We start from the raw sequence: 16,446 nt of genomic DNA on the forward strand, positions 1-16,446 counted from the left end.
TGCAAAAAAGAAATGAGCAGAGACAACAACCAAACATGAAAAAGATTGAGGAGTTCAAGACAAAGCGAATAACTTGAAATAACCCAGCACAGGTTTCCTTCTAAAAGAGTCCCCTGACCCAAAGGGAAAAAAAACTCAGGAGAACCTCTGCTGTGTGGTCTCTCCAAGTTTCTAGAAGACAATCAAGCCATGGAAAAGGGGGAAATCATTAATGGATTTGCTACTTTTATTTATTTACTTATTTATTTTTAATCGTTTTCAGAGAGGAAGGGAGAGGGAGAGAGAGAGAAACATCAATGATGAGAGAGAATCATGGTCGGCTGCCTCCTGCACGCCCCCTACTGGGGATCAAGCCCGAATCCTGGAGTAGTTGAGTCCATAGAGAGGGTAGAAGGGTGGCTGCATGGATGGGGAGGGGGGCAGTTGTTAGTGGGGACAGGGCTTCCGTTTGGGAAGATGAAAGCTCTGGAGACGGATGGCGGGGATGGTTGCACAACGCTGTGAATGGACGTAATGTGGCTGAACCGTCCGATGGTTAAGCTGGTCAACGCCGAGTGTATTTTATCACAATTAAAAGGAGGCGCGGTCAGCACTCCTCAGCGCTCGGTCAGTTTCCTCCCCACATGTCAGAGGAGCCGCCCGGGCCCAGGCCCTCACCACACTCCCTGTGTCCAGGCCGTGCATACATGCATACCTTTCATTGGCTGATCTCTCCCCACCCTCCCGCCTTCCCTCTGAGATTCGACAGCCTGTTCCTGCTTCTATGTCTCTGGATCGGTTTTGTTCTTGAGTTAATTTTGTTCTTTGGATTCCACGTATGAGTGAGACTGAAGCACGGGCCCGGCTGTGTGTCTTGCAGGCTCCCCAGGACCGAAGCAAATAGGAAATGACCATTAATGTCCTCCCGGATGTTTTGTTTACAACGTCTTTCTCCAAGAAGAGCAAAGCCTCAGGCCTTGGATGCCATGATAGCCAAAGGCAGGCTGTATTGACTTTGATCCCCAAAGGGTGCCAGGGAGTTGGGGTTCCCCACAGGCCTGTAGGTCGAGCAGAGTTTGTGTCCCCCACCCCCACCCCGGTTCATTTCTCTTACTTTGCTCTTGTAGCTGCCCGCCCAGCCCCGTTCCGACCAGAGCTCACTCTCACAGCCGCAGACCACCCTGCGGTCCGTCCCTGTGGCTCTGACCCCGGGATCAGCCGTCAGCATGCTGACTAGCTTAGTGCATCAAAGCTGGCCCTTGTGCCCCGTTGGCCAGGCTTCCTTGTTATCCTTGCTGATGTCAGGGAGGAACCTTCTTGTCCTGCTTAATCTCCCTGACCTGGTTCGGTTGCAACATACCCGAGCGAGAGTGCCTTCCCCTCCTAAAAACTAGACCCTTGGTTTCTTAAAAGTGCCAGAAAAAGAAGATATGTGGCTCTAAGTCCCATTTTCACGTAATTAGTACCAGATTTATTATTATCATCATCATCTGGTTTGAGTGAATAAAAACAAATAATTCATTTAATCTGATTACTTTCCAGTTTTTAAGGATTAATTGGGAATTAGCGTTGTTTCCTAACACGTCAGGAGAGCCTGACTTTTCCGTGACCGAAGGAACCCCAAGTACACCCATGTGTCCGTTTTCGCATAAACACTGACTAAGTTACTATAGGTCACTTGCTTTCATAGAAAAGGAACTTGTAAGGTCTTTCCTTGGCTGCTCACTACCTTGATGGGTAATGGCGCTGTATTTTGTCTTGGTTGGGAAAGTACATTTAGTCACTTGCGGCAATGACTGGATCAAATATATGGTCAGGAAATACTCAGAATTATGTATAAATACAACGACATGTGAGCTACAAAGTGTGGAACCTGAAAAATAGTGCTGCAGAGAGTCAAAACCCCAAGTGATGAGTTGTAATGCAAAGATAGATTTTGCAAGTAATAGAAATACTAAATTAAACACCAGATCTTTCCCTTTAAGTGTGATACGTGTTTCTGAGCGTAAGTAAATGGCACACCCAAAACCTTCCACTTTGGGTACTTGGGACAGAGAACTAGAAAAAGAACCACAGAATAAGCCCCAAGTAAGAGAAAGGGGAATCAAGGTAAGAGCAGAAAATCATGAGATAGAAAACAGTGATGAAAAAGTAGAGCTGCATACGTGTGCGTGTGTGAGCGTGTGTGCACGCGCGCCCACGTGATAAACATTAAAAGGAAATGAGACGAAACCTGGAATAGTTGTTACGTTTGGTGTGATGGGGATGGACCAGGGGTGGGTTAAGGAGAGAAGCCTTTATTGGTGACCCTCGTATCTTATATGTGCTTTTTTGTGTATCAAATATGCATAACAAATATGTATATTTAAATACATGCATCATAGAAAATGGGGGAAATGCCAAAATTATGAAGAAGAAAATTAGGACTTAACGTCTCAATCTTAACCCTGTCTCTCTTTTAGTCATTTTGGGTGACCTGTTCTACAATGTCTTAGTTTTTTTCCTTGCTTTCTGAAAGAGTGCTTGTACCTGGACCTGTTTTTGTGACTCCTGGTTATTTGTGCACAGAAATTATTGCATGTGCTCCGAGGTGCCTCAGAACCGATAGACCCGCCGGGATGTGTGCCCCCGTACGAAGTCTCCAGGCTGCTGAGCGTGTGGGTTAGTTTCAGGTGTGTCTGATTTCTGTTAGATTACTGTGGGATAATTTGCATGGCTATACTTCTCAAATTCCTTGTGCAACCGCTGGCCCCATGTCTAATTAGCCGGCTTTCCCCTCCTCCCTCAATCTCTCTCTCATCTCCCCCCCTCAGAGCCTCCAGCCCTTGGCTGCCCGCTGTCCCCCCTCTCTAGCTCCTGTGCCCACACCTCAACCCCAGGGGCCCGGCCTGCACGCAGCACACACTCCTTTATCCGCCGCAAATCCTGCCGATTCTTGCAATTGTAGCCAAGTGTCAGCTCCAGGACACTATCCCCACTCAGGGCCGGGCCCAGCTCTGGCCTTGGGAGACGGGGCCCGCTTTCCACTCTGCACCGTCCATACCTGGTACGTCCTCTCCCCCGTGACCACAAAGCCCCGTTCATCCGAGGCCTTGTGTGACGCTGGCATTGTCATCCCCGAGCAGGAATGACCGCGTAGAGAAGGTCGCCCACGGCCGACACTGCGGGGGGCACTCTGATGTGAGAGGGACTGGGACCCACGGGGCGGTTCCAGGCCCAGCAACCAGTCTGCTGCTCCCACCCCGAGGCCCCGCTGGGCTTGGCTCCTGGAACCCTGCCCGACACGAAAATAGGCCCGAACATCTGTGTTGCGGGAAATATCTTGTGACGTGCCACACGTTTTCCCGGGAATGAGAGATGATTCTGGCAAATGTGCAAGCGAGATACGAACATGGGCTTTTCAGAATTCTTCCCCTGGACATCTGCAGAGGATAAACACCTTAGTCCCTGGCAGTGGGAGCCCCCGGATGCCTACGTGGTGATGTCTGTGCTGGGAAGGTTCTGGAAGAGCCGTGGAGCTGAGGCTCAGCCCGGCCTGGTGTTCAGAGGCTTTGCTTTCAGGGGCCTCTGGGCGCCCACCCACTCAGTGATGAGGCCCAGGGCGCCGGGATGGAGACCCGTTCCCACACACAGCCGGACTGGCTTCCAGGACCACGTCCCCTGTCCATCCCGACGCCCTGGCCGAGTGCTCAGACTCTGGGCCCTAAAGCACTCAGCTTTGGACGAGGGCCAGAGGGAGCTGGCTGGGCATCAGCGGACCCTGGGTTAGCCAGGAGGCCTGGGGGTGGGGTGGGGAGGAGAGCAGCCCCGGGACAGACCTGAAGGCACAGCCTCACTATGTCAGGATGAGCCCTGCTGAGGCGGTGTCCTGGTGCCCTCTGTGCCTGAGGGGAGGCATTGATAGTTAGAGATTTGTTATGTTCTACACCGGCCAGGGGAGACGAAGAGTCAGGTATTAAAAAATAAAATTCATGCCCGGCCGGCGTGGCTCAGTGGTTGAGCATGGACCTATGAACCAGGAGGTCACGGTTCGATTCCCGGTCAGGGCACAGGCCTGGGTTACAGGCTCGACCCCCAGTGTGGGGCGTGCTGGAGGCAGCAGATCAGTGATTCTCTCTCATCATTGATGTTTCTCTCTCTCACGCCCATTCCCTTCCTCTCTGAAATCAGTAAAAACATTAAAAAAAAATTCAACAAAGTAATTTGGAGATCTCAGTGGCATCGATGTGTTGACCCCAATCGTGCCGTTTATAGACCCTAGATCAGTGATGGCGAACCTATGACACGCGTGTCAGAGGTGACACGCGAACTCATTTTTTTGGTTGATTTTTCTTTGTTAAATGGCATTTAAATATATAAAATAAATATCAAAAATATAAGTCTTTGTTTTACTATGGTTGCAAATATCAAAAAATTTCTACATGTGACACGGCACCAGAGTTAAGTTAGGGTTTTTCAAAATGCTGACACGCCGAGCTCAAAAGGTTCGCCATCACTGCCCTGGATTCCTACGTTTGGGCATTGATTTCCTGGGTGTGGTCTACTCATGGTTTCGAGTAGAATATAAATGTGTGTTTACTCAGCAAAATAGAGACAACCGTAGGTGTCCAAACAGAAGCAATTTCATCCAGACGCTGGGACAAACGGGCTGTGCCCGGAGGAGAGGATGCTGACACCCCCGGAGGCGAGGGGCTGCCAGGCGCCTCTGCCGTCCCCTCCACGGTTAGAACTGAGCGGGGACCGAGCCCATCCCGCCGATGGGCCACCGGACCTCTTCCGGACAGAGGGGACGTGGGCTTCCTGCTCCCCCTTCCTACCCCCGGGGGGGACTCGGGGAGCCGTGGGCAGGGCCAGGGACGGGAGTTGCAGGTTTGACCCCTGATGTCGGGAGAGGCCCACAGGGACGGGGTGTGCTCTTCCTCAGGAGGACATGGAAGAGGCGCTGCCTCTAAATGTGGGAGAAACCCAAGGACGAGGATGGCGCGGGACCTAGGAAACAGGGGATTCGCCCCGAGAAAGGCGCTGGAGGTGGTCAGTGGGGTGGAGGGAAGGAGAGCACGGGCAGCAGGTGGGCAGCGGCTTGGAGACCGCCGGCCGCGGAGCAGGAGGAGGGTCTCTGGGAGGAGGGTCTGGGGAGGAGGGCGCAGGAACCCACCCGGGATATGACGTGTTCGGGTGCATCGGGGGAGGGGAGGTGTATGTCTGCCAGAGGTGGGGAAGTGGACGATGAGCACTTTGAGAGCCAGCAGGGGTAACCGAGGCCCCGGGAGGGCAGAAGGTGGAAGGAAGGAGCGTAGCCACAGTTCACCAGGTGGCCCAGCTTTTAATAGTCATTCCATGGCATGAGGGTGTGAATGAAGGTCGACTATTCGATTTAATAAAAATGAGATAAAACAAAGCGTTAGGAAGGGAAGAGAGAAGTTGTGTGTTGGGAAGAAGGGAGAGGTGAGAAGAGCTAAATCTTCATTGTTTATATTTAAAAGCTCATAGGTGATCATTAAAACTTAAAAAAATCAATGAACGTTAACATAAGGTAAGTTATTTAGATACATGAAGATGAATCAAAGGGAAAAGATGGCTAACCTTGTTGAAAATGACCTCTGGGGAGTGGGTGAGGCAGACGAGGGTAATGTCTGTTTTTGAGTAGAGGCCTTGTAGTCTTAGCTTTACAAACCTACTCACTACAGTCCTTCGGTAAAATATGGGCACAGTATTCTAAATCTAACAACTGAGAGACATTTTTGTCGGACGGGACAGTATCAGCTGTCGTTTAATGAGGCCACACAGACGCTGCTCCGTCGAAGGCTTCTGAGGTCTCATGTGGGAAGCACACGTTTGCACTGTCCGCTCTAAACATAGGCGTGGTGGCTGCTCAGGTGGCAGTTCCCGATCCCTGTACTTCAGGTTCCCTAAGGGAGTGGTTCTCAACCTTCTGGCCCTTTAATACAGTTCCTCATGTTGTGACCCAACCATAAAATTATTTTCGTTGCTACTTCATAACTGTAATGTTGCTACTGTTATGAATCGTCATGTAAATATCTGATATGCAGGATGGTCTTAGGCGACCCCTATGAAAGGGCGACCCACAGGTTGAGAACCGCTGCCTTAAGGCCTAATTCAGACAATAACCAATGTGTTTTGAACCTTCTTTACATACAATACCGAAAAGCTAAAGTTCTTGATGTATATTCTGGACAGCTTGATATGCTTTGGATGTTTTCTTTCTTTAAGAAAACAGGCTCTCTGCTCCCAATTTTATTGCTTTTTAGATCTTTTCTGTTTATCTGGTTCACAACCCGCCTATGTGTCTTGATTTGATGCCCATGTGAAGAATGGAATAAAATAAGGAAATACGGAGATGGAATAAAAATCCCCGCAAACCCAAGGCCATTGTCCGAGGAAAGCTGGGGAGGAGTGAGCTGGGGGGTTGCAGGATCTGGTCCCACAGGTGGATTGTGATACCGTCGTGCAACAGCTCCCCTGGGCCGTAGGTCTGGGTTAATGGGGTTCAAAGAGAAGGAAGGGTGGGGTGTCTGGGCTTTGGGATGAGAGCAGAGCTCTCTGATTCCAGCCTGGTGTTGTCAAAGCAAGTCCATCGCGGATCTCTCTCATTTTAGGGGGATGTCTTGTTTCTTGACTGGGAGGTAAATCTTCTTTTCTTTGTTTCTTCGTGGTCTGAAAAATAGAGTCGGAGAGGGGAGAGAGAAATCATGAGGAGGCTGGGTACCAAAGTGAAGGGGGTGATAAATACAACAGGAACTGGGCAGGCTCGCCCAGCATGAGTCCCGCAGGGAGTTCCGGGCGGCGATCCTCACTAAGGAAATGCGCGGAGCTCGGTGAACAGCTGGTGTGGCTGGAGGGCTTCCTGAACTCCGTGTAAGCCTGAGGCGGGCCTGACCCATTATTGAAGGTGCTCTACCCTCCTCCGTAACCAGGAATGTGGGAAATGTCTAAACCGAATCCTTTCCAGTTAAAAATGAAGGTTGCAAAACCTAGACACCGTTGTCATCAGTCCTCCAAATAGGATGTGAGAATTATTTTTTACCGAAGTTCATTTACTTTTCAGCAGTTGGATAAGTGAAAAATCTGTTCAAAAATTTGTTCGAATTGCATGTGTCTGAACCATCCTGTCTTTGTGGATACCAGGATGTTGCAGATTCTCGTGGGAAAGCTGTTTTCTTCATTTTGTTGTGCACAGACATGGTCTCTCGACATGTTCCTGTTGGTAGCGGCCTTGAGATTTGGTGTGCGTATAGGTGTACATCCCTGAGCTGTACGTTCCTGTCTCACACTATGCAGAACATACTTTAAAAGTCGGTTTCCCATGAAACACCTAGGCCCATGTTTCCTGTTCTATGGGACAGCTGTGAGGACTTTTGTGAATACTAACAGCGGTTACTAGACACGTACGAAGTGCCAGGCACGTTGCATGGCTTTCTCGTCTGGTCCTTACAGAAACCCAGGACAGGAACTGATGTCCCCACTTCCAGATGGGGAAACCGAGGCTTGGAGTTAAGGCCACGTGGAAGGAAGATCGAGGGCCTGTCCTTATGGCCGCGCCTCCCTCCTGACGGGCGGCTGGGGAAGGCCCGGGGGCCTGAGGGAGGAGCACTGTGGGAGGAGCTCAGCATGACTGCCGGCGACCTGCTCGGTGCTGGCTCTCGGATAGGACATTGCACGGGATACAGTCTCTCCTCAGGGTGGGGGGCCGGTGCCCGTGTGCATGGGACTCTGCACTGAGATCGGGGGACGGGGACGGACATCTGGATCCAGGACCTCAAGCTGCAATGTCTCCATGCACCAGGCAGAAAGCACAAATGCGCCAGGCACTAGAGAACAGGGCATGCGGGAGTGTGGGGTATGGGGGGCGGGGAGGGGTGGGAAGGATATGCCCTCCAAAAAGCGGAGCCATCATTCAGCTCCTGCAAGTTGTCAAGGAGAGGAAATGCCTTCTCAGCGTTACCCAATCCTCTGCTTGTTTATTTATGTTACCAGATGCTGGAAATTCAGTGGATGTGCAATTTCCCCCTTAAAAGCCAGCGCGGGCCAAGCTAAGCACCGAGACGCTGGCGTCCTGTGGCTGCCAGTGCGACCTCTGGCTGAATTCAAAGGCCTCGTCCAACTCTGAGCTGCAGCTCCAGGAGCCCAGGCACTGCGAGGCCTCAGGATGGCTCCGTCCTGAAGGTGTTCAAGTGCACGCTTTGTAGGATGGGCAGACTTGGCCCCAGTGGCCCCACATGGAGTCCGGATAAGATAATAGAAATATCGAAGCATACGGCACAAAGCAAACTTGTGGGGAGTATGCCATCTACATTTCTCTTAATTTTTTAAAAAAGTTTACTTTTTAAATAGGTTTGTGTGGTTCAACATCCAGAAAGTACCAAAAAGTGTGCATTGAGCCCAGCCGGCGGGGCTCAACGCTTGAGCATCGATCTATGAACCTGGAGGTCACAGCTTGATTCCTGGTCAGGGCACATGCCCAGATTGGGGGCTCGATCCCCAGGGTGGGGCATGCAGGAGGCAGCCGATCCATGATTCTCTCTCATGGTTGATGTTTTTCTCTCTCTCCCCCTTCCTCTCTGGAAAAAAAAAAGCATGCATCAAAAGTCTCCTCCCACCTGGGACCCACAGCCCCCAGTCCATGGCAGCCAGTGTCATGGTGCTCGTAAAGCCTTCCAGAGACACAAGCAAATATGCATATATACCTCATGCATATGTATGTTCTCACTCTCCCCCACAAACGTTAGACTGTTTTGTGCTTTTTTTCATTAATAATGTGTCTTAGAGAACTTTCCTTAGCAGTGCATATAAAGCGGGTTCATTCTTTTTTGTTTTTGTTGTTAATCTTCACCTGAGGATATTTTTTCCGTTGATTTTTTTTTTCTTTTTTTAACACCTGTCACACCACCGATTGAAGCAAAGCAACACAACACGCTGCCGCTTCACCCAAAAGTGGTGTTTTTCCTTTGCCCTTTCTTGACGGCTCAGTGGTCCATTGATTTTTTTTAAGAGAGAGAATGGAAGGCAGGGAGAGAGAGAGAGGGCAGCATCTATGGGAGAGAGACACATCAACGCGTTGCCTCCCGCCTTTGACTGGAATTGAACCCGTGGCCCTTCAGTCTGCAGGCCGGTGCTCTAACCACTGAGCTATCGGCTAGGGCTGCTGCTTTCTTTTTAATGGCCATATGATATTCTGTTGAATCACGTACTATAATTTATATAACTGGTCTTCCACTCAACAGGCATTTGGGTTGTTTCCAGTCTTTTGCTATATTAAGAAAAATTACCTTAAAGAATCGTCTTGCACATATATTTTGCATATGTAAATTCTGGAAGTGTGGCGTTGCCAGGTAAAAGGATATGCACCTTTGCAATCTTTATCCTATTGTCATATCGCCCATCGGAGAGGTTCCCAATCTGGAATGTAGGCCCCTGTCTCCCCATTCTCTCCTGACACGGATGTCCCCCAGCGGTGCGATCACCCACCATCCCAGCGGCTGTCCGAGCAGGGAGTGTCTGCCCTTCTCTTACTCGGAAGGAGGTTGAGCTCATCGCCGTGTATTTCAGAGCCGTTTTTGTGTTCGCAGAATTATCTGTTCAAATCCTTTGCTCATGTTTTCCTGTTGGGTGGTTGCTTTTATGAATGGTTAGAGCTCTTTCCACGCTGGGGACGTTAACCCTTCGTGGAGGAGTGCATGTTTTCTCTACGGTTTCGATATTATTTAAGCTTAGAGTCGTTTCTCCAAGCAGAATTTTAATTCTCATGAGGGCAAGCTCATGGATCTTTTTTAAGTGGGTCCCGGCGTTCAGGCCGTATTTACAAGGCACTCCCGCACTGGGAAAGCAGAAGGTGTTCTCCCGCAGTATCTTTCTTACTTTACGGTTCCTTTTCTGTACTCTCAGGTCTGATTCTGTGCGAATGGATCTCTCTGTGTGGTGTAAGGTCCACATTCTCCCTCATCTTTCCTTCCACTGGCCCAGAGCTGGCCGAGAGCACGTAGGAAGCAGGGCACTGGGGAAGGTCAGCTCGTACCTCCGCAAGTTCTCCACCTCCTCGATCGTCTCCGGCAGCGTCTGGCCTCTGGTCTCTGGCAGCAGCAGCACCAGCCCTCCGGCGACCAAGCCAACCGCCGCTGAAAGGCAGGCACATGGGAACCACCGTGAGAGGGGACGCTCAGCTCGGCCGGCGTGACTCAGTGGCTGAGCGTTGACCTCTGAACCAGGCGGTCACAGTTCGATTCCCGATCAGGGCACATGCCCGGGTTGCAGGCTCCATCCCCAGTGGGGGGCGTGCAGGAGGCGATTCTCTTGCATCATTGATGTTTCTATCTCTCCCTCTCCCTTCCTCTCTGAAACCAATAAAAATATATTAAAAAAAGAAGGGGACATTCTGGCGCTATAATTAGAGCTCCCTTATCCCTTAGAATTTGTCTGTGTCATTTCCTCTCCTTACGCATTTCTTTGCCCTCTGACAGCCCTACTCTCCACCATAAATATTGTGCGGATCCCAAACTCCGCTGGAGTACAATTCCTTGTAGGGAAGTGAAACACTGCAACTCACATTTGAGTCGAGTTTATTCTAGGCGAGAACCTTGCCATAATATTAAGATACTTTGGAGTTAGAAAATAGCTGTAAAAGAAAAAAAAAACAACTCTAAGAAAAGCAAGAACAGAACCCTGCCAACACAAAGCACTTAGCGAGGAAAACTGAGTCAGAAACCTGGCAAATAAAGTGATGGTTTGCTTTTAAAAGGGGTTACTGTGTATGTAACAGCTTTCAAAAGCATAGCTGGGACTTGGATTTCGACGAATTCAGGTGTTTCATACTTTTTTTTTTTGTCTCCAGCTCTAATTTTTTGTATATGTTGGGAGTGGTGGTGGGGGTGGGTTGCAAACTTGTAGTGTTTTTGTGTTTTTAAATTCCCATTAAAGTTTTGAGAGCTAAGGTTATATTTGTACTAGTGGCCCGGTGCATGAAATTCATGCACATTAAAGGGGAATTAATTAGAGGAATTATTTTAATATTGCTATTGGCCCTTTCTCTCTAATAGAAGTATCTGGCTGGCCCACCCCCATTGGGTGACACCAAGACCTGGCTGGCCCCACCCCCATCAAGCCCTGCCAGGGTGGGGGGGTGCAGCCTCGGGGGGCGGGGCCTCAGGTCCCCTGCCCGGGCCCGGCGCCACGCAGCTTCAGGTCTCTGCCGATCGGTTGTTACGGTGTCACGGCGTGACGACCATTTGCATATTAGCCTTTTATTATTAAGATGCTTTAGGCTGGTAACATTGTAAAGGCCTTTCCTCAAAGTGGTGCCATGGAGGGTTTGTGTTTTCCACATCTGCCTGCAGCGAATGCAGAAAGAGGGAGCCCTGTGCCGGGGAGCAGGAGGAGAGAGCGGGGCTCCTACGGGGAGCATCCTCCCGCCTCGAGGTCTGACACTGACTTTGGGCCTCTGCGGGCAGGAGGCCTGATGGCTCCCGCACTGGAGTCGTGGCAGCTGTGACAGGAGTGCTCATCCTGGTTTTACTAACACGAGTTTAACTAATGCAGATAGTGTCACTCATTACTAGTCGTGCTAGTTGTTACTCACAGGCACCTGTTTTGAGGTCGAAGAACGGAGGCCCCTAGAAAGACATTCAGAGGGTTTCTCACCGAAAATCACCAGGGGGAGCTCCTGCCAGACGCCGGTGAGCCGGTACACCAGGAAGGGCGTGAGGATGCCGCCAATGTCGCACATGGAGGAGCAGACGAGGACCCCGAGGTTCCTGCAGCAGAGAGCGGGGTTGACCTTTTACTTTCTCCCAGAGCAGCCGTGTCCCCAGCCCACCCTCACGGACACAGTCCCCCAAACCACGGAGGTGCCTGTGACCTGGGAACGGCCTTCACGGTATTCTCCGCTCACACACGTGACACACGGCACACATTTCCTTTGTATTCTGTTATACTTGTTGTCTATTAACGTTCTTGAAAGCTTTAAATTGGGGGTGATTTTCACTTTCTGCTTTCACCCTGGCGTCCCTGTTTCTCCGGCCCGTTGCCGTGGCTTCAGTCCCGGTCCCAGGGCTGTTAGGTAACCCTCTCGCCCCCCAAGCTGCTGGCATGGGCTGTGACCTGGCTCCTGCCCGGGAAGGCGCCCGCCCTCTCTGACCTGCGTTTCTGTCAGTGAGGCGTCTGCTGCTGGCACCCGCGCTTCTAGCCAAGCAGCACCCAGCATGCAGGGGCGCCGGGGCTCACCTGATGAACGTGGGGTACAGCTCCGTGTTGACCAGGCAAACCATTTCGTAGGCCATTGTGATCCCCATGCGGCCCAAGCAGGCGACTGTGACTCTCAGCCACTGCAGGTCTGAGGGGAAACACACATGTGCACACCCCTGGCTTTGACGTGTGGGGTGCGGTGGGGCAGTGGGCAGGGGACAGCCCACATGCCAGCGCGGGCAAGGGAGAAAACTTGGTTCTTCTCCAGAGTCAAGGCAATGTCGGCAGGCGCTCATGTCTGTTTAACTTCAGACACAACTCGGACACGCTTTTCACCTGAGAGCTCCGTCTCTAGTGACAACAGAATTCTACCCGTGGCCAAGGCGGCCAACTTTCGTCTACAGAGTCACACGAGAGAAACAGCGGAGTGTGGGCATATTCGGAACAGTTGCTGATGACCGAAGGGTTCAGGCAAGGCTCCATGTGCGGGAGGACTCTGCTGGACAGGTTTTGCTCCCCCCCATTGAGAAGGTGTTTTGAGAGGAAAGAAAGGAGCTGGAGGCCTGTGCACTGGCAGCAGTCACTCAGGGTTGCTCATTAGTTTCGCAGGATGATGTGGGGAAGTCACGGGAGTTGCCTGAATAGTGTCTGGGACGTGCTGGGTAAGACTGAACCCTGGGCCTCCTCACCCAAAGCCCATCCCTGTGCTCCGGGCGGCCAGATGGCTTGTAGCATGGCCCTCCTGTTTTTTTAGAGGACAACTGGGTGTCATTATTCTATGGCAGGCAACCATGGGGTGCGAGTGTCCTTTTTTTTTTTTAAATATTTTTATTGATTTCAGAGAGGAAGGGAGAGGGAGAGAATTAGAAACATCAGTGATGAGAGAGAATCATTAATCAGCTGCCTCCTGCACACCCCACACTGGGGATCGAGCCTGCAACCTGGGCCTGTGCCCTGACCGGGAATCGAACCCTGGCCTCCTGGTTCATAGGTCGGGGCTCAGCCACTGAGCCACTCCAGCTGGGCGTTGTGAGTGTACTTAAAGGCATATGTGTTTGTCATGAAGTTCCTGGATATTGGGTTCATTCCACCTCGATCTGGGTGATAACTTACGTGGTCTCCCTCTCAGAGGGCTGTGGTACCCCTCTTCCTAGGATCTTGGCGAGTGAGATCCTCGCCTGGCCTGACACTTACCTTCAGGGATAAAAACCGAGGCCAGACAGGCCGCCCCCGCCACCATGTTGGATCCAGCCCAGGGGTAGCGGCGGCCAATGCGGTCAATGGTGAGGATGATGAGGAGGGCGGCTGGGAACTCCACCAGGGCGGAGTAGAAGAAATCCAGGTAGACGTTGCTCCCTGCGAGGCCCATGTGCATGATGAGGCCCTGGTAGAGGACAGAGCCGGTGAACCTGGGCCAAGAGGAGAGCTCAGGTCAAGCCTGGAGGAGCAGTCACGGGAGGGGGGCTTCTGGGAAAATCAGGGTTGGCCGTAAGTCACCCCTCTTTTGTCATCTTATTACTACTACTAGAGGCCCGGTGCACGAAATTCGTGCACAGTAGGATCCCTAGGCATGGCCGACAATTAGGGCTGATCTGTGGGGTGATCGGCCGGGTGATCGGGGCCCTCCTTGCACCCACCTTGGCTGGACTGGTGCCGCCAGCTCACCGGCCCTGCCCCCTGCCGCTGCCAGTAATTTCCCTCTGTGGGGTGACCGGCAGGGCAATTGGGGTGGTCCCCGCTCACACCTGCCTTGGCTGGTCTGGTGCCGCCTGCTTGCCGGCCCCACTCCCCACCACCGCTGGTCAGGGCCTGCGGCCTGGGGGCAGCTCCTGCATTGAGCGTCTGCCCCCTGGTGGTCAGTGCACGTCATTGCACCGGTTGGTCAATTTGCATATTAGGGTTTTCTATAGATAGATTCCCTCCATCCATTGCTTTTTCACTATCTGACCAGGTGGTGGCCCGCTGTGGCCTCAGCACCAGGACAGGGGAGAACCTAGGAGCGCATTCCCTGGCCACGTGGGAAAGGCAAGAAGACATGGGAGCGGGATTTATTAGTAAAACTCTGCAGGTCCTTAGTGGCTGGTGCTTCTCGCTGGCCTCCTAACGCAACTGAGATCAAAGGACTGACGGCTTCGTTCACAGTTTAGGAAGCCGGAGGGGCCCATGGGCACAGCTCTCTTCTTAATGACTTCTCCTGCTGTGATGCAAGGAATATTTTGACACTGTTTCTAGGTGTGTTGACTGAAAGTGTCCATTGTCTTAATGGGAAATATGAGGACAGTTTGCAAGAGCTGCAATTATTCAATTAAAGAAAGAAGAAGAATGAGGCCAAATTTCACGGCTGCATTTTTTTTCGTGCAATATGGTGAAGGTGCTTAATTAATACCCGACGGGCTTTGCTGTGCCAGTGACTGTGGCTCTTCAGGTGCTGGTGAGTCAGCCCGTGGGCACTGGGAGGAGGGCCTGGTGCGGAGCGGCGGCTCAGCCCTCAGGGCAACCTGCAGGCCGTGGGCGCCGTCAGGCCCAAGTCACTGGCTTATTCTTGTGGCTCATTCTTGTTCAAAAGTGACTTCTCCAGGAAGAAGAGACAGAGCAAAGGCCCTTTCCCGGCCAGCCCTGTACCGTCAGGAGAGAGCGACAGCGTCATCGGCTGAGCTGTACCAGGAGCTCTCGGTTTGGGCTGCATGTTTTTAAAATGGTGGTTCCAAAGCCCTTCTCTCGATGAATTCAACGGTATCCTTGGCGGGGAGGGGTCTGGCCTTGATATCTAAAAGCCTCCCAGGTGATTCCAAGGTGAAGCCAAGGTTGGGAACGTCCTGCGGGGCTTTGGAACTGGAAGTTGACGCCAAATCTGCCTGAGGAGGATGACGCCAGGGAAACCGCTGTCAACGGGCCCACCTCGCTGTGCCCGTCCACACGAGCACTGGCACTAGGCTGTGTTGGAAGGTATCTCGTTCCCTTCCACAAAGTGAATGATTGGATTGAAAGAATTTAGAAGGGTTTTATTTAAAAAATATATTTTTATTGATTTCAGAAAGGAAGGGAGAGGGAGAGAGAGAGATGGAAACATCAATGATGAGAGAGAGTCCTTGATCGGCTGCCTCCTGCACATCCCCACACTGGAGATCGAGCCCACCACCCGGGCATGTGCCCTGACCGGGAATCGAACCGTGAACTGGTTCACAGGTTGACGCTCAGCTACTGAGCCACGTCGGCCGGGCTGCAGGGATCTTAAAGGGAAGAGCATTCCTTACCAGTTGTACATGAGGATCAAGGTGTGCTTCCTTATCTGCGGGGTTCGGACCAGGTCCAGGAACGAAGGGTTCAGCTTCTCGCCGACTTCCTCATCGGGTCTGAGGCACTAGACACACGAGAACCATTTGTATGTGGAGCGGCCGTGTCCCTGCGCCACTCAGGGCGGGAGGGAGCAGCAGTCGTCTGTCCTGCCAGGACTGGCTCAGCCCGTCACACACCCTCGCTCCTCCCAGCTTACAGCTGTCCCGGGAGTGGGGTTCTGGGGTTCCACCCATTTCGCAGGAGAGGAAGCCGGAGTCCCGGGATGACCCAGGCACAGATATACAGGGGCGCGACCTAGGCAAAGCCTGGTGGGGGAAATCGGGGCCACGCGACGGCGTGAGAGACCGAGGAGCGAGGAGAAGAAACCTCCCGAGACCAGCACTGACCAGACTTCATCGCGGGGGTGTGAGCTGTGACCTCTGGCGGGCTGGGGCCCACACGTGTTTCGGTCCTGACCCATCTCCGCAGGGACCCAAAACCTAAGACCGGCGCTGTCCAGGCATTGCTGGGAGGGATTTATCCCAGCCCCCCGAAACCAGAGGGGAAGCGGGGTAAGGCCTGAGCCCCAAGTCCCCATGGGAAACGTCCTGTAAAATCTCAGATGCTTCCGGGTCACCTGTCTCAGCTCCTCAGTCAGAAATGATTGACTCTGATTTCGACACGATTGCCTAACAAGCTCGCTTTCCCTTTCCCAGCCCCTGTGGGATGGAGGTGCGAGTAAAGGGGTGAGTCCGCTGGAGGCAGAGCGCAAGGCAGAGGGAGCGGCCTCCAGCCCCCGCTCCGCTCGAGAAGGCAGGCTGCTCAGAACGGCTCGACACTTCCTACCCAACGTCTTGAATTCTAAGAAATGATCCATCGTGTTGGAAAATCCGCTTTCCTGATCTGGGAACCTTCCCTCTGGGGGGCCTCCCTCCGTGGGGATGCAGGCGGACGGATGCACAGGTAAAGCAGACATGGGCGCAAAGGCGGGGTGTG

At 52.2% G+C, this 16,446-nt stretch overlaps 1 protein-coding gene across 1 annotated transcript in view; it reads right to left on the reverse strand.

Moving 5' to 3' along the window:
- Nucleotides 1–6,221: 6,221 nt before the first annotated feature.
- The window catches only part of SLC22A2 (solute carrier family 22 (organic cation transporter), member 2), a 23,198-nt gene continuing 12,973 nt past the window's right edge, over nucleotides 6,222–16,446 (reverse strand). Inside the window, exons 7-12 of the mRNA XM_014546940.1 lie at nucleotides 15,429–15,535; nucleotides 13,369–13,583; nucleotides 12,214–12,322; nucleotides 11,632–11,744; nucleotides 10,013–10,112; nucleotides 6,222–6,654 (exon numbers count right to left, since the gene is read on the reverse strand). Coding sequence (XP_014402426.1) covers nucleotides 6,588–6,654; nucleotides 10,013–10,112; nucleotides 11,632–11,744; nucleotides 12,214–12,322; nucleotides 13,369–13,583; nucleotides 15,429–15,535 — 711 coding nt within the window. The 3' untranslated portion in view covers nucleotides 6,222–6,587. The remainder of the gene's footprint in view (nucleotides 6,655–10,012; nucleotides 10,113–11,631; nucleotides 11,745–12,213; nucleotides 12,323–13,368; nucleotides 13,584–15,428; nucleotides 15,536–16,446) is intronic.

Source organism: Myotis brandtii, unplaced genomic scaffold (assembly GCF_000412655.1).
Source record: "Myotis brandtii unplaced genomic scaffold, ASM41265v1 scaffold458, whole genome shotgun sequence".
Classification (NCBI taxonomy): domain Eukaryota; kingdom Metazoa; phylum Chordata; class Mammalia; order Chiroptera; family Vespertilionidae; genus Myotis; species Myotis brandtii.